Here is a 23,909-nt window from a genome sequence, read left to right as displayed (position 1 = left end):
TAAAACAATGTGTAATTTTGTCATTTGGGTGAACTATCCCTTTAATATATTTTGTAACATGTTCTGGTGAAAGTCAAATGGATTTCAGAATGAACAAATGCATCAAATAATGAATTTGAGTTAAGTTAACTTTTATGAAAAGTAGTTTCTCTTCTCTATGTAAACAATGTTTTTATTTCCCTTGAATAATTTACAAATTAAAGGGATACTTTGGCAATGAGGCCCTTTATCTACTTCCCCAGAGTCAGATAAAGTCCTGGTTACCCTTTAGGTCTGTGTCCAGTATGAAGGAACTTAAGAGGTAGTTTTGCAAGTTAATGCTAACTAGCGTTACCCATAGACTTCCAGTTATTGCGCTATCTTTCTGCATTGTTATATTTTAGGTATTTTGTTTTAGTCATCAACACATGATGCACCCTAATTTGTGGTGTGTTTACGACTGCAAACATTTGGGGATTTATCAATTTGTTCATTGTCAAAATAAATAATTTAAAACATTGAATTTACACCTGCTCCAGATCACATAGCATTTGAACTTTGACCTGTGCCAGATAGCCAGGGCAACATTACATGAATTTAGTTTACTGGATATGCAAGTTGTGCTAACCACCTCTGCACAACTAAATCAGAATCGCTGAAATGTTTGACTCCTAAATTTGAATATCTATATTTATGACATCACACACAGCGGGTGTTCACTAAAGGGTGACTATAAAAAGGTACATTTAATTAAATGTTGTTCCTAACTTAAATGGATGCATTTTGGGGAGCGATGTGAAGTGGAGATCAAACATGATTTCCGATGTTCTAAAAAAAAAAAGGCGCCATCTTTGTCAATAAATTTGAACAGAAATGTAACTCCTGTAAAATTAGACTCAGCGAAATGACATTGCCACGAGCAGCATCGCAGATATTGATATGATCGAGATGCAAGACATTGCTCTCCCGCAGTCACACACAGCATCTGCGCTTCATACCGTATACAGCGTGGTAGCCACAGTACCAACAAATGCATAGAAGTTGAGTATCACGCTTCAACACTCTTAGTTGTTGCGGAAATTGACCCAATATGCCTTCTACTTTCTGCATCATATTGCTACCTTTAAGGATTAGTAGAATTGAATTTTCATTGACATCCATGACTCGTCCTCTAACTTGCAAAAACTAATCTGATTCTACATTACCGTTTACCTCAACCACTAGAAGACAACACTTTTCTATGCATCTTTGACACCATTAAATCATTTAGAGCTATTAATTCCAGCTTATCAAGGCATTAAATAGACACCACAATGTATCTATGGCTCTGGGATTAATCCATGTATGGATAGCTCACCATACTCCATGTTAGCAGCGAACGTTCCATGACGGAAGGATTACTATTTGCATTGTAACTAGAATTAAACTTTTTGGCTAAAATGGCACCCATAAAAGACTTGAACTGTTAGAACTTTTTATACCTACAAGTTTAGAAAACAACGTTTACTTTACATGAACTATATGCATTTTTCTTCAGTCATGAGGTCACTAGGATAACCCCCAACGAATACCCTGTGTGTGGGGCAGTCCTTCTACAGTGTTTTAGACCCTGCAAATCAGTGTGTAAACATGCAGATATGATGGTCGCGTTCCCCTGCTCAGACGTTGCATCAACCAATGGTTGCGTACCTCGTCATCGACTCCGCCGTCGGGCACCAGATTGCTATAACATGTGGTTAGCCAATAGGTAAAATACCTATCCAGGTGTTGTAAGATCTGGCATACTTCAGCAACGCCTGGGCAGAGGAACGCGCCCGTTGATTTAGTCACCTATTAGTAGTCATTTCAAAAGGGGAAGTTCCGTTTTTTCAGGTTGAGGAACCATCGAACATTAAGTTGTAAAACAAACTTCCCCATTAACAGCCCAAGCAAGGCCTAAGACAAAAGACGATACATGTATTATTTATATCCCTGTTCCTCTTGCCATTGGTGCCCCAATGGATCTGACCAAGCAGGAAAACCCCAGTGAGGCATGAAACCAAGAACCTCCTCATCATTCTTGATCCTGTGCTTTCAGCAAAGCAGGGGTTTACCGCCCAACCCTGTGTCCACATTGTCTCTCCCATTTTCCCTCATGCCCTCATCTCAGGCCTTCCCTGCCTTCATGTATGTGGGGATGGTGCCTCGCTGAGTCAGCCCCTCAAACCTCTTGTAGGTGTAGTTCAGGAACACCCAGTCCTTCGATTTGTCTGGTTCTGTCACGTTGGAAACTGAAACAACAAGATTGTAAATGATATACAACAGTGTATTAAGGTTAATACCAGTGTTATTGTCTCCTCCTTGCCACTAGAGGGCAACACTGAATAGGAAATTAATCTAGACCTCAGAACTGTAGGAATGTGTGAATAATAGGACTATGGGTCCTATTTAATCGAAATTGGAGTTGCGCCAGAGATGATGACTCAAAAGATTCCTGTACACCAAAGCAAACCGGCACTGCAGCACAAATGTTTCTTCTGCTTTAATAGTTTTTACATTTTTATCATTTCATGCTTATTGTGAAGAACTTTGAGCTGCATTTCATGTATAGAAAGTAGTAATAGAGACAAAGTGATTATTATTACCTGGCTGAAGGATGTCCGATTCTGGGAACTCATCAAAGTTCGATGTGTCATCAATGCTCTTGATCTCAATGGAGATGGCGGCTGGTCTTTCCCTATGGAAGGAAGGCAAATGTGAGCCGTTGGTCTATTTAAAACCTTTTTCCAAATGCATTTTGCTGAAACGCATCAAAGACAACCCAATAAAGGCTACATGACTTGGCTTTTTTGGGGGATGTGATTGCATGTTATACCTCCTTTAAGATATTGCCATCACACATGCTTAGACACACACATGTCAGTACTGAAGAACACAACACATACCTGATGTGTTCCCAGTCCACAGGCTCAAAGAAGGCGTGACTCTTCATCTCCTCAACGCTCACAGCACCAACACGGTTCTCAGCATCATTACAGTACCTGAAATGGGTTCATGTTGTTGGAGCACCAAAGCCTTTGTTTCACAAGAGGAAATCCATTGCGCTGAAATAAAATGTCTACTTCACTGCAGTTTGATACGGCATGTTTTTGTGGATGTGAATGTAATAATTATTGTGATAATTTTGGTAACTCAGCCTGCAGATATAACTCACGATCCAGTTATAATGCATTATAAGACATGACATTACCATGTATGACCATCTTATGTCTTATTAACATCTCATAATGATCATGACTGAGTAACAGCTATTTTGAGTTAGCTTCAATTTTTCTAAATTGGGAGACATTGGCCTAACATAAGACTTACAATAAGATATTAAAAAAGGTTCATACATGTTTATAACAAGTACTAAAGAATTATACCAGTAAAGTGCTATAAGAATGTTTTCCTAAAAGGACAATACACTCTGATACATACACACACACACACACCAGTGGATATCCTATAAGGTATCATATGACCACAAACCTGAGAATCAAGTCCTTGGCCCGCTCTGAGATGGGCACCTCGGGGGGGAAGACCAAGGTCTCCTTCCAGTTCATCACCTTCCTATACGTCTCCTGGGGTGTTTCAGAACAGAACGGGGGGTACCCTGAGAGACACACCAGGGGAGAATGTCAGTATGTTACAAAGTAGGAACAATGAGTTAGGACGTTATTTCAGAAAGTTAGCTGGCCTTTGAGTTCATAATGAAACACAGACTTGGGCATGTTGTAATTGACTCGGTTACATAGACATACCTATCAGCATCTCATACATGATGACCCCCAGAGACCACCAGTCACAGAGCTTGTTGTATCCCGTCTGCAGGAACACCTCTGGGGCAATGTAGTCTGGTGTTCCCACTGTGGAGTAGGCCTGTTGGTTAAACAGATGGGGAGACACTAGTAAGTAAAAACAACCCAAAGGCTACAGTATTGGGTGTGCTTGTTTCACAGCCCATGGTCTGTGGTGCTCAGAGGATCCTTAACAAAAACACTCATGAGATCCCTGAGGGATCCTACTCAAAGGACCAATGGGAAGGGCGGTACCAAAGATATAATGGGCAATAAAATATAGTCTCTCACATGCACAAACTCTTACCAGTTGCCTCCGGTTCTTCTTCCATGTCTCTGCTTTTCTCTTTGAGTTCATGTTTTGGAAGGCTGTGGAATATTGCAAGTTCAAAGACATGGCAGTGTTCTACCATAAAAACCACTGAATAAACAAATTATATTTTGTCTGAGTGAAAATAAAAATGAATGAGTCACAAGTTGTTAAGAGTGACTCACAGAAGTCACTGGGAGGGTTGTGTGTGAGGTTCCTGTAGAACTCTGTACGGTGGGCCTTCTTCAGTCCTGTACACAGACCAAAATCAGACAGCTTTACATGGCCCTGCAGAAGAAAAAAATAAAAGACTCTTCATCACACCTTCAATACAAAACGGTTATTATATACTTTAATTGGCCATCTGTAAGTGAATGCTTCTCTGAGCATGTGTCTGTTTGTGTACAGGGGTAGGCCTGGACCAGGCCCGTGTCTCACCCTGGAGTCCAGAAGCAGGTTATCAGGTTTGATGTCTCTGTGGATGAAACNGACATACCTATCAGCATCTCATACATGATGACCCCCAGAGACCACCAGTCACAGAGCTTGTTGTATCCCGTCTGCAGGAACACCTCTGGGGCAATGTAGTCTGGTGTTCCCACTGTGGAGTAGGCCTGTTGGTTAAACAAACAGATGGGGAGACACTAGTAAGTAAATACAACCCAAAGGCTACAGTATTGGGTGTGCTTGTTTCATAGTCCATGGTGCTCAGAGGATCCTTAACAAAAACCCTGATGAGATCCCTAAGAGGGATCCTACTCAAAGGACCATTGGGAAGGGCGGTACCAAAGATATAATGGGCGGTAAAATATATAGTCTCTCACATGCACAAACTCTTACCAGTTGCCTCCGGTTCTTCTTCCACGTCTCTGCTTTTCTCTTTGAGTTCATGTTTTGGAAGGCTGTGGAATATTGCAAGTTCAAAGACATGGCAGTGTTCTCCCATAAAAACGACTGAACAAACTAATTATATTTTGTCTGAATGAAAATAAAAGTGAATGATTCACAGGTTGTAAAGAGTGACTCACAGAAGTCACTGGGAGGGTTGTGTGTGAGGTTCCTGTAGAACTCTGTACGGTGGGCCTTCTTCAGTCCCGTACACAGACCAAAATCAGACAGCTTTACATGGCCCTGGAGAAGAAAAAGACTCTCCGATCACACCTTCAATACGAACGGTTATTATATACTTTAATTGGCCATCTAAGTGAATGCTTCTCTGTGTGCGTGTCTCTGAGCATGTGTCTATCTGTTTGTGTACAGGGGTAGGCCTGGACCAGGCCCGTGTCTCACCCTGGAGTCCAGAAGCAGGTTATCAGGTTTGATGTCTCTGTGGATGAAACCCAGCTGGTGGATGGAGTCGATGGCCAGGACGGTCTCAGCTATGTAGAACTGGGTAGCCTCTTCAGACAGGGTGTCCTTTTTCATCAGCAGGGTCATCATGTCACCTGCACATTGAATTGATATTAATGCCACTATGCCACTAACCCCCTGTTTTTTTTTACATGATGTGAGTAACAGATGACCAATTAAATTAAACAATATACACTCAGTGGCCAGTTTTAGGTACGCCCATCTAGGCACACAGATCCCTTTGCCTCAAGAACAGACGGAATTCATCGGGGCATGGATAGTACAAGGCGTGGTGGTCAAATGTTGCACAATTGGTATCAAGTGACCTAACGTGTGCCAGGAAAACATTCCCCACACCATTACCACCAGCCTGTACCGTAGACACCAGACAGGATGGGTCCATGGACTCATGCTGCTTAAGCCAAAACCAGATGCTGCCATCAGCATGACACAACAAGAACCGGGATTGGTCGGACCAAATTACACTCATTATTGTTAATTACACTCGTTGTTAATTACACTCAATGGAGCTGCTGGTAAACTTTCTTAACTTGGACATAGATTTTTGGCCAGGTTAGAGTTCACACTTCCCTCTTTCAATTACAATGTGGGGAGGTTAAAAATGAAAAACTATCTACCAAATCTATTAATTGATTGCTTCTCCTTGAAATCATCATTCACCTGATAAGATGTGAAAATAGTTTATTACTAACATGATGGGAAAGGTTAAAGATCCCTGCTCTAGATGGTCTCTATGTACAATTGTGTAATGTCACTATATTTATTCCCAGTAATTATATCTAATTTAAAAAATGGTTTGATGTAATTTGTGGAGTCAGACTGTGGCCAACAAGAGAAACTCACCTCCAGGTAGAAATTCCATGATGAGGTATAGGTTCCTCTTATCCTGGAAACTGTAGAACATCTTGACCACCCAGGCCCCGTCCGCCTCCACCAAGATGTCCCTCTCTGCCCGAATATGAGCCACCTGCTCCTTCTCCAACATGTCAGCTTTCCTCAAGATCTTCATGGCATATATGTGCCCGGTGTCTTTTTTCTGCACCAAGCGGACCTGAGGACAAACGTAGGAGTCACACATGAGTATGCCACATTTGAGAGGCTTAAGTGTAATTAGTTGCTAACTGTTTTATAAAATGAGTGGTCAGACCAAACCATGCATTGCAAACTTTTTTGAAAGCTTCAGTAAAGACCATATTAATCGACAATCAGTACCAGCATACACTCAAAGGTCCATATAAAGAAAATAAACTGAAGAGAGATATAATAACCTACCTCTCCAAAAGCGCCTCGACCAATGACCTTTAGTGACTCAAAGTCGTCCAGGCCCAGCCGGGTCCTCTTCAGCCGCAGGAACTCTGTCTCCTTCCTGGCGTGCTGGGAGCGTCGCATGACCTTCTGTTGAGAAACATAGGCACAGAGACACCAATAATCAGGTACATATGGTTTCCTCTAAAATAGTAGATGTGACAAACATGCAAAGAAAGTGCTACCCACGACATTGATTCCAATCCTTTATTGGAATTAAAGCCATCGTTCCACACGAGTGGAGGTTTACCTCTTCATCTATCAAGCCTTCCTCATCCATGACTTTCTCCAGCTTCTTCTGCCTGGAAAAACAGAGGGGAACATGCAGGTATTCTGAAACAGTCCTCCCCAGTCTAGTTCATCTGAAACCAGTCTAGTTATTCTGAAACCAGTCTACCCCAGTCTAGTTATTCTGAAACAGTCTGGCTAAACAGTTGTGATTGTGATGCTAGCTCACGAATGTGAGGATGCTCGGGTTGAAATAAACCCCATCCATTTTATAAAGAACAAAGTCTCTTGTTCTCTCAACATAACAACCCACTATTTGGGTCCTCTTAAAAATGTAGCCTAAAACAAGCTTCCATTGCCAAATGCAAATATTCAGAACACCTGGCTGTCACATGCATGGTTGGCCTATAGGAGAATGGGTGGCCTATAGGAGACACGCACCTCGTCTCTCGCTCCTCGTGTTGTGTCAGCAGAGTGCTGTAGAAGTTCTCCACTGTCAGCTTGGCCACGGTCACCCTCTCCCGGGTGTGGTTGCTCATGGGAAGGGCAGCTGCAGTCCCTCCCGTCATGGCCATACTATCCTGTAGTGCAAAGGGAAACAAAGACAACACTGACTGACTGAGGCCCAATACACATGTACTGATATTCATCATAAGCCTACTGTACATTCAATAGCTTTTAGTTCCAGTTGAGTAATATCTGAGAGACATTGTATTGCTACTGTCTCTTACGAGCAGTGAGGAGCCTGTTTAAACTGGTCTTTGTGTAATACAGACCAGTGATGCCCACTCTAACACATCTAATGTTACTGCTGTACTATTCTTAGTATATCTTATGTAAATTCATCCAGTGTAGATGAGTATAGATTGCATTTGGATGACTGTTACAGTGCTATTTGGGTTGTTAGGTTAATCGGATATTTCTTGATTAAATCTTGTATTATTTATGTTCTTGCTTGACATTTTACTGCATTTTTAGGAGCTAGTAACATAAGCATTTTGCTGCACCCGCTATAACATCTGCTAAACAGTGTACATGACCAAAGAAAACATTGATTTGATGCAAGTTCACTCTTTCTTGAAAGACAGGTGCAGAGAGGGGCTATTGTGNTTCTGAAACAGTCTTCCCCAGTCTAGTTATTCTGAAACAGTCTTCCCCAGTCTAGTTATTCTGAAACAGTCTTCCCCAGTCTAGTTATTCTGAAATAGTCTTCCCCAGTCTAGGCCGTGGTGGCGTTGTCTTTCATGATCATCTATCAACATTTTTCAGACATAAAACTGTGATGATTGTTAATGATTAAAGTGCAATTTCTACTCCAAATGTTATGGACGCTATATAGCCTACCCTGAGAGTTATTGTTGTGTGTTACGGTTTCACCCACCATAGTAGAGATGTCCTACAGGAGCCACAGTACTTTGGCTAAACAGTTGTGATTGTGATGCTAGCTCACAAACGTGAGGACGGTCGGGTTGGAATAAACCCCAGTCATTTTATAAAGAACAAAGTCTCTCTCATTCTCTCAACATAACAACCCACTATTTGGGTCCTCTTAAAATGTAGCCCAAACAAGCTTGCGTTGCCAAATGCAAATATTCGGGAACACCTGGCTGTCACATGCATGGGTGGCCTATAGGAGAATGGGTGGCCTATAGGAGAATGGGTGGCCTATAGGAGACACGTACCTGGTCTCACGCTCCTCGTGTTGTGTCAGCAGAGTGCTGTAGAAGTTCTCCAGTGTCAGCTTGGCCACGGTCACCCTCTCCCGGGTGTGGTTGCTCATGGGAAGGGCAGCTGCAGTCCCTCCCGTCATGGCCATACTATCCTGTAGAGCAAAGGGAAACAATGACAACACTGAGTGACTGAGGCCCAATACACATGTACTGATATTCAACATAAGCCTACTGTACATCCAATAGTTTTTAGTTCCAGTTGAGTAATATCTGAGAGACATTGTATCGCTACTGTCTATTACTAGCAGTGAGGAGCCTGTTTTAACTTGTCTTTGCATAATACAGACCAGTTATGCCCACACTAAAACATCTAATGTTACTGCTGTACCTATTCTTAGTATACCTTATGTAAATTCCTCCGGTGTAGATGCGTATAGATTGCATTTGGATGACTGTTAGTGCTATTTGGGTTGTTCATTTGGATTACTGTTACAGTGCTATTTGGGTTGTTAGGTTAATTGGATCCATATTTCTTTATTGCTTGTTAAAATCTTGTATTATTTATGTTCTTGCTTGACATCTTACTGCATTTTTAGGTGCTAGTAACATAAGCATTTTGCTGCACCTGCTATAACATCTGCTAAACTGTGTACGTAACCAAAAAACGTTGATTTGATGCAAGTTCACTCTTTCTTGAAAGACAGGTGCAGAGAGAGAGAGGGGCCATTGTGTGCAGTGCAAAAAAAGAACGTTAAACATGCAATCAAGAAACCAAGTGGTCTCCACCCTGTGAGTCAGCACCAGACAGGAAGCAACTCCCCTTCAGCATGAAAAGACCCAGTCATGATGCCAGAGGGAAGGGGGCTGTCTGGGACACATACACACAGCCAAGAACAACACCAAGCTACATGCCCTCAGCTACATCTCAATAGGCAGTGAGGAAGAGTGTCTTGGGGAACTGGTCACTAGGGTTGAGCTCATGTACCAGTCCAATGAATCACAACAATTTCCAATGCCTGTTTTCATGAGTTGTGCACCAGGCTCCTGCTGCCTAAAACTTCAACCTTGAAGTTTCTTCTGCTTCACCTATGCAAAGGCCATCTTTAATTATACTATTAGGTATGTCAATTTAGCAACAACAACATATTGTATTTTCCTGAGATTTAAGCTAGTAGTAATGTCCTTTGTTMTGTGGATTTCAGACATTCTGTATCTCATCACTACTCAGGCATAATTGAAATAAGGCCATCAGAAATAGCCCTACCAAAGCTTGTGAATTGTGATGTTTGATTTGAAACCAGTGTTTCGAAGGTTCCATTGTTATTTTAGAATTTTTAACTATTGAATTTGATACCTAGCTAGATCCAAAATTATTGGACTTAGACGCAAAATTAGAATGGAATTGAATGAAATAACATGTCCGTACAATGACTCAATGTCTATAAGAAGATGCCCATGATGAGGACGCTGCTTATGTGGCGCCAGTGTTTATAATAAGGACAGTACGAGCAGGTGATAATGAATACGTCATTGTCATGATTTGTGCATTGGGGTGCGTAACAAACATGACAAAACCACAGGTATGCATGCAACGAGACAAGTCTGCCAAAAAGAAGATAACTGTATTGAATGCTGTCATTCTTCATAGTTGCTGATCGGCGTTGACCATAATGTCAAAACTATACCGAAAAGCCCTCCCACCAGACAGACAGACAGACGTGGGTTTAATAATAGCTTTTACCTACCTCTGTATCCTGCTCCAGATTCAATTGATGGCTAGGCTAGCTGCCCAGCCCTGCTCCAATATGACAGAATTTAGGTCCGTAAATTTGGCTACGGGATGAGGGGAAAGACTCGACGTTCGGTACTAGCTATCTAGCGTGAACTAGCGTCACACATTACAGACACAGACGGTGTATGGAGAAAATAAGACTCGAGTCAATGACAACTATTTCTGATATTTAACAAGACTATCAGTACAAGGGTTTGGTATGCGTTGCTCGTCTCCTTTCATCCATCTTCGACTTCGAACCCTCCCTATAAATAGTAAAATACCAATTAACGTTACTCCCGGAATGGATGCATTAAAAACATAATGCTCTCACTCCACGCAAGTACTGCTACATGAATGACACCTAGATTAGCCAATAGAAGAAGAGAAAATGAAAGGGATGTTTATTTTAACCAATCGCTCGTGGAAATATTGGGGGACGTAACCTAGCTTTCTACCAATCAGAGGAAAGTAATATGCCTTTTTCAGTTCGGTCCACGGGTTTACCTTGAGCATGCTTGCGTTCCAAGCCGCCTACGTTGTAGTAATTGAAATACAGTATAATACGGGTACTGATTTAACGATCTGACAGGACTGCAATGTAGGCACCCTCGGGAACACTTCTCAAGTCTATTAAACGTTGAAGGCCGGTTTCCCAGCTAGTGAAGGAGTTTAATTATGTGCCGGGGAATTGGGTTAGCGTTGTTTGCATTCGTTTTGAAACTGGGCTGCCTCCCTGTGGTGAGCCAGGTACCAAGTTTGCTCAAAACAAAAGTGATGTAGGTTAAGCATGTGTAGTAGGATTGTCTTTTCACATGCAAAGGTATTACTTTTGATTGTAAGGGTTTATCTGCCGTCCCAATGAAAACTAGTTAAATTCAAACATTTATTTTATGGAAAATAGCATGTTTCTGAATGATGCACAATGGTGACAATATCACCGAGCTGCGCAGATTACCGTTCGATTTGAGCAGGGTGCACCTCCCTCACTGAGTTCGCCCAGTCACGTGACGGGCCATAGCCCGGTTCAACCCGGGCTGCTTAATCGAATCCACTCAGTATATAAGACTTTAAAAAAACAGGAGCATTCTGAAAGCCATCTTTCTGTGGGGCCAAGGTTTGTCTGTGTTGCATATCAAAATGTGCAGCACTAACATTCCACATAAAATGCAAACACTTGACTTAATTTTAAAATGCCATTTATGCCTTGAAATAAACAGTTGATAAAAACATTGGTATAAAATACAAAACATTACTTTCTAAAACACAAAAGGGCTTGCATGTAAAGCGTTATTATTTACTGGCATGCAGCATGTAAAATGGGCTTCTATCAATTTAGGATTGTTGTTATTTTTACCAGTTTCTTTCAGTATGTACAAAAATGTCTACCAACAGCAGACCCTTAACTAGCATCCTCAAAATAACCAGTGTTAAGAAAATGACAGCAGATGTTGACGCCGGAGCAGTGCTGTTTAATCCAAAATAGAGTGTGCTAAGAAAAGGACAGAGTAAACAGTTCCTTGCTGGCAGAACTCAAGGTCCTTGTGTAAAGGAACATGTGGGTTCATGGCTTGCCTCACTGAATTCCCCAAGCACCAACTTCCCAATGTCCCACTCACATATTGCGAGAAGTATTTTCCATAGATTCACCTTGAGAGGTCAGCTGTTCAGATGGGCTCTTTATTTGATTTCCTGCACACATTTGCACCCTCTGGTGAGTTTATGTGAGAAAGTGATGTGATGTGAGAATGTCTTTGCCCCATGTTGTGTGGGGTCATGATTCAGGCGGTGTGGTCTGGCTGGGCCCTCCACTGCGAGTACGAAGTTGTGACTGAGCAATATCAGCCAGGGCGCTTTGGATCTTCTCCAGTAGCAAGTCCCCTCGGTATACCACCTCTTCGAGACGTGCCGCTGCATCATGATTCTCCTCCTCCAACTGCCGCAGACTGGCCGCCTAGGGAGAGGGGCAGGGAGTAAGATAAGAAAGGTGAGAGAGGGGAAATAGAGGAAGCAAAGAAAGTTGATCAAATCTCCATACAAAATGCATAGAAATTGTAGTTATTTGAGTGTGAACTCATTGAAGTAATGTGTGCCAAAGTGAGAGTGGAGAGTAAATATTCCCATCTACACTTCCTATAAGGTGATTTACCAAAGCTATTTGTTTGTATGTCCGGGYCAGGGCTATGGTAACCAATGCTAATGATAGCCACTTGCAAGTCTGACTTGGATTGCAACCAAAGTAGTTACAGATTCCAGCCAATCCTCCCCAGGCCCCACATGCTATTTCCAAAGTAAGAGTATAGCAATACAGAATTAGAAGTGAACTATCGCTTTCACTTGAAAGAATGTACTATAATAATTTTCAAGATGGGAATGTCACTCTAGTTGGAGGTTTTCCACTCCTGTTGAATCACAGGAGTAAATTCAGCCTCCATACCTGTAGAGCTGCCGTGGACTCCTCACTAGGCAGTGAGTCAATCAGCACATCCACATCCTTAGCTGTCCGGGCAATCAGTGCAGCAAATAGTTGGGCATACTCTAGGGAAAGAAAAAACAACCACATTTCAAATTAAAAGGTGTAATCTGTAAACTTTTCATATGCAAATAGTGCTGTCCGGTCAATGTCATGATTTCTGACAAATTGTAATATATTTGTGCAAAATTAGATTACATTTGTATCAGCAAAGTGTCAAATGATTCACATTGCTAGTGGCTAACATAATGTAAGCGAATGGCAAGAGTGTGTCTATCGAAATTGGGTCGCCCTGTCCTAAGGCAAACACACTGACCACTGCTCCAACTTGGGGAAGGTTGTAACAGACTTACATTGGCTAGGTTCGTTATACAAACCCCAAAGAACTGGAAGCACTCCAACTTTCTTTCAAGTGCCTTCCTATGTCCGTCCTTACCTCCAACAGCATCACAGGAGAGTACATCATAGAAATAGAATCAAGGATTCTATTTCTGTGCAGTACAACCCACTTCTGACACCAGTGCATTGTTGGTTAAGGGCTTGTAAGTAAGCATTTCACGGTAAGGTTTACACCTGTTGTATTCAGCGCATGTGACAAATAACATTTGAATTGTAGCAAACGGTGGTATCCAACTTGGATCTGATATCTGACAGGTCCTTACCCTCAGTGGGGTTCGATGGCTGGTCCTTGTTGATTGCTGTCTGTATGTTGCTGAACGAAGCTGGCGGCGCACACTGCTGCAGCACCCCGATTGCGTTGCAAAACTGATCAGCAAGCTGAATGACATCAAAAACACATATCATGGACATATTGTCACGAGAGAATATTGATTTAACACAATCATAAGACATTAACGTGATTATTTGTTAGGTAACTAAAGTTAACTCAGCAAACTTTGCAACCGAGATACCAATAAAAGAGAACTTAGCCAACTAGCTAGCTGTCATTATTCAGCCTAGTCCACTTCCAAATACTAAGAAGTCAGTCAATCTAAACGTAACATGACAATTTGCTGAGCATTAAATAATTTGTGGGGTGTACTAATAGCTAAATGAAAAATGAATCATACAGAATTGACTGCATCTTGAAGTTGCGTTAGCCTGTCCGCCATCTTTGTTGTTTCTCCTTCGCCTTGGATTTCCGGACAGACAAGACGTTTCTTAGCGTGTTGTTGCCATCCGCAGGTTGGAGTACACAACGAACAGTGAAAGAAAATCAAAGAAAACAAAACAAAACTGGGAAAGGAGTATCAGATATGTTATATATATATTATATATGTATCTATTATCATTATACCTTTTTTTTATGTAACCTTTATTTAACTATATAATGTGTATAATGAAATCAGTATCCGAAAGGGGAAAAGTGTCTGATAGACCTAGTTATTCTAACTGGAATTATAGGAGGCGATAAATAAATAAATAAATAAAAAGCTTCTGATCTGAAGAACGTGCCCATACTTTTCCCAGACTGCAGCAGTAACAACAGGAAGTGTGCCGCTTGGCTAAGGAGTTTATCGCTAAGGTAAATCTACGAGTATTGGTTTGTTTTATGTGTAATTTCACTTTTCTTCTGACAGCTAAGTATATCAAATTTCAATTAAATACAATACCAACATTAGACTCTTTCAGCTTTTGTTTGCTTGTATTTTCAGTGACTGATTCACCTGATTTCCGTAGCATTTAAATAGCTAACTTTAACCTTGTTGATCCGCTAGCTGTAACGATAGCTAGCTAGTATCTGACTGACAACTGCCTAACGACATCATTCCGATTAAGCGTGCTTGGAAGGAAAGGTAGGTTATCAGCTAGTTAAAGTACTCCGTTCGAATATTTTGCAAACATCCTTCTGATGTCCACTGGTCAGAGACAAACTCTGAAGGTTAGCTGTACCAGGGGCGTATTCATTACGCTGATTATATTGTAAAACGTTTCCTAAACGGAAGCAAACGGGTCAGGACCTACCTTAACTTGTCCAGTAGAAACTCTCGTTATTCTCTGTTTGCTTCTGTTTGGTTCTTAAAGGGTAACGGTTTACGTAATGAATACGCCCCTGCTGACCGGGAGATACGAGTTAGCTAACTACTTAGGCAGTAAAGGTACATGAATGAGGGTCCAGATCATGATGTTTAGTATTGTTTGGATATGGTGACTCTGTCAGAATGTTAGTCCATGCATTTTGAAAAGCTCAGGACCTATGTGCCAAGATCTGAGTCAGGTATTTATGTAATGGATGCCAAGATGTAGCCTTGCATGATGAGTAACTTTGCCTTAGATCTTAAGTCTTCCTCTAAGTTACTTTAGGACTGATTTGATAAATATGGTTGGATCTCCCTCTAGTCTAGCACATTCCTATACCAATCCAATGCTTTCAAATCCTTGAGGGGCAGTGAGCAAGTGCACATTCTAGGGAGAAGGGGGAGAAATGTAATGATGTATTCATGTTTGAGGCTTTACTGACATCTTAACCTTTTTTTATTTTCCTTCCAGTGTAATTTTTCAAACTGGGATGACGTGTTCATTAGAAAATGTATTGTCAGACGCCAAGTCGCTGGTGGAAAGACTTCGCAACCATGACAATGCAGCGGAGGTACTTATCGAACAGACAACGTCCCTTAACAAGAGGGTGGAGGCCATGAAACAGGTAATGCCAATGTCACTGGTGGTGCAGCTCTTTTGATTGGTGTTGYAAAGGGTACACACTTGCCTTTAACTGACCTTTGTTGAGTTGACTGGAGTTCTGTGTATCTGTTTGCAGTATCAGGAGGAGATTGAATCGCTGAACCAGGTYGCCCGGCATCGGCCCCGTTCCAGCCTCGTCATGGGCATCCAGCAGGAAAACCGGCAGATCCGTGACCTACAGCAGGAAAACAAAGGTAGCGCAGTGTGTGAGAGAGAGTGCGATAAGCTGAAAAACAAATTAAGCTACTCTGTTTATTGGTTTCATAATACAGGCATATTACCAGTTGAAAAAGTACCCTGTCTGGATAAATCCATAGAAATGTGTGTATCTATGTCTTCTCTCCCTGCAGAGTTGAGAACCTCCCTGGAGGAACACCAGTCGGCCATAGAGCTCATCATGACWAAATACAGGGAGCAGGTCTTCAGACTCCTCATGGCCAGTAAGAAGGACAACCCAGCCATCGTCAACCAATTAAAGGAGCAGCACACCACTGTGAGTGACCCACCCTCTTCTAGTGTCACATCACACTCAGGAGCTACCCTTTCTTCTTGTATCGAGGAAGTTCAAAGCAAATATTTATATTGTTTATATTCTATGACTCTGCAGGAAATGCAAGCGCACATAGACAAGATCAACGAGATGGCTACGGTGATGAGGAAGGCCATCGAAGTGGACGAGGGGAGGTTGTGTGAAGACGAGGAGAGGATCAAGCAACTAGAGGTGAGTCACACAGGTTGTCTSTATTCTCACTGTTTACTAAAAGCATTGACTGAGTACTAACAGTACTACTATTTCAAACATACTGTTAATGTATGCATGTTTTTTTTGGGCAGCTGGAGAACAGTGGTCTTCGTGAGCTGCTAGGGATCAGTCGAGAGGCCTTCCTACTTCTGACAAGAGAGGAGGCCTCAGATAGCACATCCCTGTCTGCCCTGTTGACCAGCGCCGACATCAGCCTCCGGAAGAGTTAGGCCCACACCAGCACTAGCTTGGAGTGTGTGTGTGTGTGTATATATGCGCCCCCACCTTGTACAGACCATACCCCCCAATCACCTACAGCCACACAGAGGGAACTCGACAACGAACGATGCCCCAGGTCATACTGCCTCCCACCTGTCACGCTACAATGGAGGTATACAGTAGGAAGCCTCTGAGACAAATGGGAAAATCCTCCAGCGGTGTAGTCTGTCATGCATTTTTTGTTTTGGCACGCATTGTGCTATCTGATGAGCCTGTGGGGTTTTAAAGTGTGAATGAGTGAATGTGCTGCTCTTGAATGACATTAAAACACTTGAAAGAAACATGTTAAAGTTTGGCTAGTGCTCTCCAGCTGAAACCCAGTGGTGGAAATACCGTATGCGTGAACAGGACTCTTTGGAATGCACAACTTACTGTATGTAGACTGTAAATTGGACCTAATGGTTGCACCATGATACATCACAACTTAACTGATGACAAACTTTGGGACAAGAGGAGCAGAGAAACGAACAAGTGATTTTTAGGAAAAACAATTTATCAAATTTCTCACAACAAAAACACTATAGACAAACAGCCCATTTTAAAACAAGACATGGCACATGAAAAGGTAAGTACCTAAGAGCTGTAGTGAAAAATACTGAAAGGTAACCTTGACCTTTAAGAAAGCTTCATCAGTAATCTTAGTGCATAGAAGCATTTCCTAGTGAGGAATTTCAACAGTATGGCTATAATTTTACAATGTTGGCGTCCTCACACCCCTGTGTGTTTTGGTTTGGAAACTCTGAGAAAAGTAGAAATGGCCAGTTCTACCTGCATTTCAGTCTTTCCCATCCTTGACATTGTAATCTGAATCCTGTCAGGTGATTCTGCTAATCATAAAAGATCAATAAATTCCCTGTCAATTTTTAATTCAACATCCTGTCGTGTGCAAATGGCGAGGATTTACAAAATCACTGGTGGGATATTACACTGCATCTGATGATACCTTGTTGTTTTGCACAAGAGGGAAAATAACCTCTTAAATTATCCACTTAAGCTTCAATATTACTGAACATTTGGAGGAAAAACTGACATTGGTCATGGAATGCATTAATAAACCATGTCATGTGACTGAAGGCAAACTCCTGTACACATCATTAATGCCTCAATAAGCCAGCTTTTCATACCAAATCACATACTGGGTGGGTAATGAGAGAGAAAGAACATACAGAAAAAGTCCCACAAAACACATATTGGACTACCTTAAAATCAGTGTTTCCCCTAGGTTCATTTAGCAGCGGTGGCCCACCTCTGCTAAATTGTTGCCACCGCTGTAATAAATTGCTGAAACGCGCTTTTAAAGGGATAGTCATTGGCTCAATGATTGGAGGTCTATGGGAACAGCTGGCAGGACATTGTGCTTACAATACTAGCAATGCACCCACCCAGCTACCCTTGCACCACTGCTAAAAAAAAGTCATAGGGGAAACAAATGCTTTACCAAACAAAAGCTGGCAATAGAGAACATAAGCAGCAAGCCCACTTTAATGAAGCATTAGGCCACCTGACAGAGCAATAGAGGCTGTGGCACTTGTCATTTGCTCTTCCTGCTACTTTTTAACACTTCAGGAAATACTGAAGGGCTTGGCTATATCACCATTTCCTATAAACATCAGTGCTCAGGATCCACCTACACCTACCACTTGTGGTTTATGATTTTAGAGTGCTATCAAACATGTCCATGAAATCAAGAGGATACATTTTAGGCTGCAAGTTCCCACCCATACCACTAAGTGTTCGATTCAACAACTACGTTTCGCAAAAAGGGTCCCCAAAACACATGCATATTTTAATATAAACATCTCATATTTCTTAAAAATGTAATTGTTCATATTTGTAAAAAGAAAAGAAAAAAATAGTGGCCTCTAAATACACAGTTTTACAAAACATGGTGTAAAAGTGACCGTTTGCGTACGAAAATGTTGACAAAACATTAAAAACAATTAAGCCATTGGAGCCAAAATGGGCATACCCAGAACTCCCTGACAGTGGTGTCATACTCATTAAAACTCGGGGGACATATGCCCTCCAATTTCATTGAGTGGTATTAAGATAAACAAAGTATACTTACTTTTACACTAAAATGAATACCTACCAACCAAATGTTGCTGTCAAAGCCACCTCAAAAAGAGTGTCTGCATGATGCGTCTGCATCTTACTGTTCCAAATGTTTTCTTGTGCTTTTTAGTGCTATTAAAACACATATGTTGCCCATACCGGTATGCTGTAACCCTTGTTGTTTAAAGGCACTGTGATGTACTAGGGGAGATAGTGCCCAACTTTTTTGGCACAATATTAAGTTGCAGCGGTAACAACTTCCTCAGTACCGTCTAAAAACATGCAGCCAAATACCACAAGACTGAGGAAGTTAAACAAATCATGCTCGAAAATAATGCTTTGAAAATTCTCTGTGTGCACTTTGTGGCAAAGTTCCTCCCCAGGCATATAAACACTACTTTAATGGACTGTTACCATCATCAAAGGAATGAAAACATCCATAACCTGGAATAGAAAGACTCCAAACGCAATGGTGCTTCCCCTGTAGATAGAGAGCCCATGCCCCATAGCAACCTCCGAGTGGGGTGAATCAGTCTACCTTGCTGGGTAAAATGGGTCTAAGTTGAGTGGGTGGGTTTAAAGGAGGAGGGGTGTGCACTCGCCAGCGGACTCTCTCCTGCCAGTCAGCTGTCGGGCACGGGCGAGGAGACGGGAAGGGAGTGAGGACGTGTGGTGGCTTGGGTCCAGAACGTTGGTCTTGCGGCGCTCCCGCTCTTGCAGCCACATGAGGTAAGGGCTGGGGGGGAAGAAGGGCCGTGTGCGTTCCCGGTAGAGCTGTAGCACGATACCAGACACACCCAGAACCACCCACACTGTGATCATGATGAAATCTGGAAGACCAAGAGGACAAAAATATGTTAGGTTGAAAGGTCAAAATCGGGTGCACAACATATGGCCTGCCTGCAGGTTAAATAAAAGAAAACTCTCTGAAGTGATTTTACTCACCAATGTCCTGGAAAGGCACATCAGTAAAGGCCTTGCTGAAGTTGTCGTTGAGGAAGCGTTTGAGGATGTTAAGGGTGATGTAGGAGAGGCTGGTATAGATGTAAGCATTCACAGCCAGCACCACAGCATAGGCTCCAGCTACACCACACGTAGTGATGTTACCCTGCAGACAGACAACACCCACACAGCAATTTTACCCAGAGGCTCCATTTCCATATTTGTCCTCACAAATCTTTGAAAGTTCTAAGCCCTTGAGTTTAAAGTGGGAGGGGACTATGGCGTTGAATTGGACAACCACTGTAAAGGAAGGGCAGGGATCAGGGCCTACCTCTCTTGGCCAGCGGACAAAGAAGAGTGGTACCCCCACCACGATGCAGCTGAACGTCACCCAGAACACCACATTCGAACGGAACACCTCTATGTCACCTGTGGAAGTGATGAGATTTTTTTTTTACAACTTTGTTACAATATTTTCTGTGTCATACAACATTAATCTGATTGAGCATTATCCTGCTTGAACTAGTCAATCAAATAAATAATAATCTGACGTAGGTGTTTTTTGGTTCTTTTACCGACAGGCGTGAAGAAGACAATGGAGGAGATGAGGAACCCCAACATGAGACCGACGACGACGACACAGGACATAACTGAGCCGAAGCGCCACCAGCTCATCACCAGGATAACTCCCCCCACTACGCCAATCACTGCTGTCAGGGTCAGGCGGACTGCAGGGAGGAAACACAGACACTTCTGTCAGGGTCAGGCGGACTGCAGGGAGGAAACACAGACACTTCTGTCAGGTCAGACGGACTGCAGGGAGGAAACACAGACACTTCTGTCAGGGTCAGACGGACTGCAGGGAGGAAACAGACACTTCTGTCAGGGTCAGACGGACTGCAGGGAGGAACACAGACACTTCTGTCAGGGTCAGACGGACTGCAGGGAGGAAACACAGACACTTCTTCAGGGTCAGACGGACTGCAGGGAGGAACAGACACTTCTGTCAGGGTCAGACGGACTGCAGGGAGGAAACACAGACACTTCTGTCAGGGTCAGCGGACTGCAGGGAGGAAACAGACACTGCTGTCAGGGTCAGACGGACTGCAGGGAGGAACACAGACACTTCTGTCAGGGTCAGACGGACTGCAGGGAGGAAACACAGACACTTCTGTCAGGTCAGGCGGACTGCAGGGAGGAAAGACACTGCTGTCAGGGTCAGACGGACTGCAGGGAGGAAACACAGACACTTCTGTCAGGGTCAGACGGACTGCAGGAGGAAACACAGACACTTCTGTCAGGGTCAGACGGACTGCAGGGAGGAACACAGACACTTCTGTCAGGGTCAGACGGAGAGGGAGTTGGAAAAATATCTTTATTTTCATAGAGCTATAGAAGAATGAGAACCTGAGCTTCTGGCAAGAGGTCCAACTCAGACTGACCCCAAATAAATGAAAGCAGTCCAGGAATTTTCCATCAATTCTAAACTCAACTGCTCTACAGATAGATTAACATTCTTTAAATTGTCTTTACACTAAACCATGTGCTCTTCAGCATGATGGACCCGTGCGCCAACTTAATTACTGGAACGTGCTTTTCAGTGAGATGTTTGTTCTATGCAGAAATGTGTTGTTTCCACTGAACTGTGTGTTGTGCACTGGGGAAGTTTCCATTGCATCCTGGATGAATTCTGCACCCATCCATCAGCTCCACCACTGACCAAATCACATTAGGGTTCGAGTGTGTAATTCTGAATTCATACGCTCACCGCCATCCTCTATGACTAACACATATACAAGCCAACACTGACATCACTTGCATATGGGGAGCACGAACCCCATGCAAGCCATTCTAGGTTTCTCCAAATCAAAATACACAAACTGTAACATAAGCATAAAATGCATACGTGTTTTGTTTTGCTCTGCCTTTTAGATGGCATGTGGGGCGGCAGGTAGCCTAGTGGTTAGAGTGTTGGGCCAGTATCCGAAAGGTTGCTAGATCGAATCCCCGAGCTGACAAGGTCTGTCGTTCTGCCCCTGAACTAGGCCGTCATTGTAAATAAGTTTGTATAAGTTTCTTAACTTACTTGCTAGTTAAACAAAGGTTACATAATTTTTTTTAAATTAAATATCACTGTAACAACTGTACTGATTTGCACTGGTAATCTGATTGCATTTCCCAGTTAATGAGACCAACAGGAGTTTCTTTCAACTGAGCTGACCTGATTGATCACAGAAAAACTCTATGCTTTCAGGGGGCACCGACTGGAGCTTCCAAATTAAAATAGGATAATTTTTGGGGAAAATCATATCGATATGGCATGACTATCTAATTCGCATTTCTGAAAGACCTGTGACGATTAATGCAATTTGTCTGGCCGCAAAGCCAGTTTGTATGGCTAATTTCATTCCAAAATACTGTATGCTTTGGAGACGGATTAAAAACTACAGAGGGAGTACAGAGATAACTGAACAAGCATATGACCAAATAAATTGAAGCCAATGTTTACTATAGAAAAAAATATATATATTTAATATCCTTATCAACCTGGCTGACAAGGTCAACAATCTTATGTTCATTTGAAATCACTTGAACTTACTGTCATAGTCCAGTTTTGTAGTTCTTGTGATCAGGCAAAAAAAATAAATGCTGCAAAGCCAAAGCCATACGAATAGCTCTAAGAGAGAGAAGATAGAGAGGGGAACAAGGGAGGAAAGTTTAATACGGGAGAGCAATACAGTAAACACACATTTTCTAGCATGACATCTAGACTGGTTGCCCAGACCCAGATTAAAACTGCTACTGGACTAAAAACATGACCAGCGAATAGTCTATTTATTATTTTTCTTTCACATTTTTTTGCCCATTATGTGGGAGCAACAGTTTACAAAGACTTTAACCTCCAGCCCATATTTTCATTAGCTGGCTGGCATGAACTTTAAATGAGAGTTGGACTTTCACAAACCATAAATAACTGGGATACAGCTAGTTGGGACGGCTATTTATTACTGGTGTTCTACAGGGAGGAAAAGCCCTGGACTTCCCAGACTTATCTTCCAGTGATGTAGTGGAAAACTTGTATGTCAACACTTGTTTCCCCCCTACTCACCACATTTGAAAAAGCGGTGCCCAAAGAAGCACACGAAGAGGCCAGCTAAACCAGCGATGTGAAGAAGTCCTTGTGGATATCTTCCCTAGAAGAAAAGAAAGTACATCAGCCTTTGTCATTCTGTCTTTCCATAGTTGGTCTAACTTGTTGTTGGTCAAACAAGAAGACATCTGTGTCAACTGTTTGTCTTTTTCTCCTGCTCTGAAATTGCTTATTGCTCCAATACAGTGTGTTACTGTTGACAAGAGTTGACATATTGGTTCATAAGTCAGTTGCCAATCAAAATAGAGGCTGAAATCAGCTGACAACATATTCCCAGGGGACTGGTGTTGATCTTCCCTGGTCTTAAATGCATGCTGGCCTTCAAGGTGCATTCCATAAGATTCCACGGAAATAGCCCTCAAGGTCTCAGCCAGAACAATTGCAGTACAGTAAACGTCTTCTGTGTAGAATGACATTATGCTCTTCTTCCACTCAACAACAAGTCTCATTGAATAAGGCCCCGGGATTCAGACTGGAATACTCAGATATCTTTGGAATGTCCTCATTATAGACATATATTGACTGCGTTTCCCTGCAAAAAGACCCTTTTGACCCAGTGCTGGTTTCCCACTTACCCAGAGTGTCACAGCCATCCAGGGTGGAGGAGAAGCTGCAGGCGTAGGTGTGGACAGGGATATACGGGAAGAGGTGTTAAGCACTGGGTCTCTGACTATGACAGAGTAGATGACACCCTGGCCCGGGATGGAGCTAAACACTACCTCTGTCTTATCATTGGATGATAGTGTCATGAGCTACAGGGAGAAAGAATGAGAAAAGCTCACCATACCATTACAACCACAACAGCAAGTTTAAGTCTACATCCTAATCTGTATTTTATACATCCATTTTGCACTACATTCACACTTATCTATCAACTCACCCTTTTCCCATGCTCTCTCATGGTCTGCACATTGGCCACACTCTGGATGCTGGTGATGAGGCTCTGCTCTGAAAGGTCGCTCTCAGGCAGGAAGTACTGGTAGATGTCATACCTCAGGCGCCATCGAGTGTTTTCACCTACTTCAGTGTCACACGGCGGGCGATTGGAGCCCCTGAGGAGGTGAAACAGAGGTCAGTTCACAATGGATTCTGAAAGTTTTCTTTAAAGTACGAATACGCATTTGGGGAAACAG

At 42.5% G+C, this 23,909-nt stretch overlaps 4 protein-coding genes across 7 annotated transcripts in view; 1 reads left to right on the top strand and 3 right to left on the bottom strand.

Moving 5' to 3' along the window:
* Positions 1-1,436: 1,436 nt before the first annotated feature.
* On the bottom strand, positions 1,437-10,829 carry LOC111982101 (serine/threonine-protein kinase 38-like). The gene is made up of 13 exons (XM_024147821.2): positions 10,427-10,829; positions 8,694-8,833; positions 7,034-7,085; positions 6,751-6,873; positions 6,322-6,529; positions 5,398-5,552; positions 5,136-5,238; positions 4,948-5,009; positions 4,604-4,721; positions 3,490-3,613; positions 2,904-2,999; positions 2,604-2,695; positions 1,437-2,249 (listed from the first exon to the last, which is right to left on the bottom strand). The coding sequence occupies exons 2-13, from the start codon at positions 8,825-8,827 to the stop codon at positions 2,125-2,127; spliced, it is 1,392 nt and encodes a 463-aa protein (XP_024003589.1). The 5' UTR covers positions 8,828-8,833; positions 10,427-10,829; the 3' UTR covers positions 1,437-2,124.
* An 805-nt stretch (positions 10,830-11,634) lies between these two features.
* On the bottom strand, positions 11,635-14,124 carry med21 (mediator complex subunit 21). Its single transcript, XM_024013666.2, has 4 exons — positions 13,996-14,124; positions 13,588-13,702; positions 12,890-12,990; positions 11,635-12,406 (listed from the first exon to the last, which is right to left on the bottom strand). The coding sequence occupies exons 1-4, from the start codon at positions 14,035-14,037 to the stop codon at positions 12,227-12,229; spliced, it is 438 nt and encodes a 145-aa protein (XP_023869434.1). The 5' UTR covers positions 14,038-14,124; the 3' UTR covers positions 11,635-12,226.
* Positions 14,125-14,274: 150 nt separating this feature from the next.
* fgfr1op2 (FGFR1 oncogene partner 2) lies at positions 14,275-16,909 on the top strand. Of its 4 annotated transcripts, none has more exons than XM_024013640.3 (6): positions 14,275-14,450; positions 14,644-14,721; positions 15,416-15,569; positions 15,684-15,801; positions 15,958-16,328; positions 16,442-16,909. In XM_024013640.3, the coding sequence occupies exons 3-6, from the start codon at positions 15,435-15,437 to the stop codon at positions 16,577-16,579; spliced, it is 762 nt and encodes a 253-aa protein (XP_023869408.1). In that variant the 5' UTR covers positions 14,275-14,450; positions 14,644-14,721; positions 15,416-15,434; the 3' UTR covers positions 16,580-16,909. The 4 variants fall into 4 exon arrangements, with proteins under 4 accessions (XP_023869408.1, XP_023869393.1, XP_023869418.1 ...); XM_024013650.2 differs by lacking the exon at positions 14,644-14,721 and having other exon boundaries at positions 14,343-14,450; positions 15,958-16,100; positions 16,215-16,328; XM_024013625.2 differs by lacking the exon at positions 14,644-14,721 and having other exon boundaries at positions 14,279-14,450.
* Positions 16,910-17,100: 191 nt separating this feature from the next.
* Positions 17,101-23,909, bottom strand: part of tm7sf3 (transmembrane 7 superfamily member 3) — an 8,392-nt gene continuing 1,583 nt past the window's right edge. Inside the window, 8 exon segments of the mRNA XM_070436441.1 lie at positions 17,101-19,513; positions 19,629-19,791; positions 19,957-20,054; positions 20,201-20,353; positions 22,225-22,302; positions 22,735-22,819; positions 23,352-23,528; positions 23,657-23,828. Coding sequence (XP_070292542.1) covers positions 19,260-19,513; positions 19,629-19,791; positions 19,957-20,054; positions 20,201-20,353; positions 22,225-22,302; positions 22,735-22,819; positions 23,352-23,528; positions 23,657-23,828 — 1,180 coding nt within the window. The 3' untranslated portion in view covers positions 17,101-19,259.

Source organism: Salvelinus sp. IW2-2015, linkage group LG3 (genome assembly GCF_002910315.2).
Source record: "Salvelinus sp. IW2-2015 linkage group LG3, ASM291031v2, whole genome shotgun sequence".
In the NCBI taxonomy this organism is placed as follows: Eukaryota; Metazoa; Chordata; class Actinopteri; order Salmoniformes; family Salmonidae; genus Salvelinus; species Salvelinus sp. IW2-2015.
Note: the sequence above shows the minus strand (reverse complement) of the source record. Positions and strands in the feature narration are given on the sequence as shown.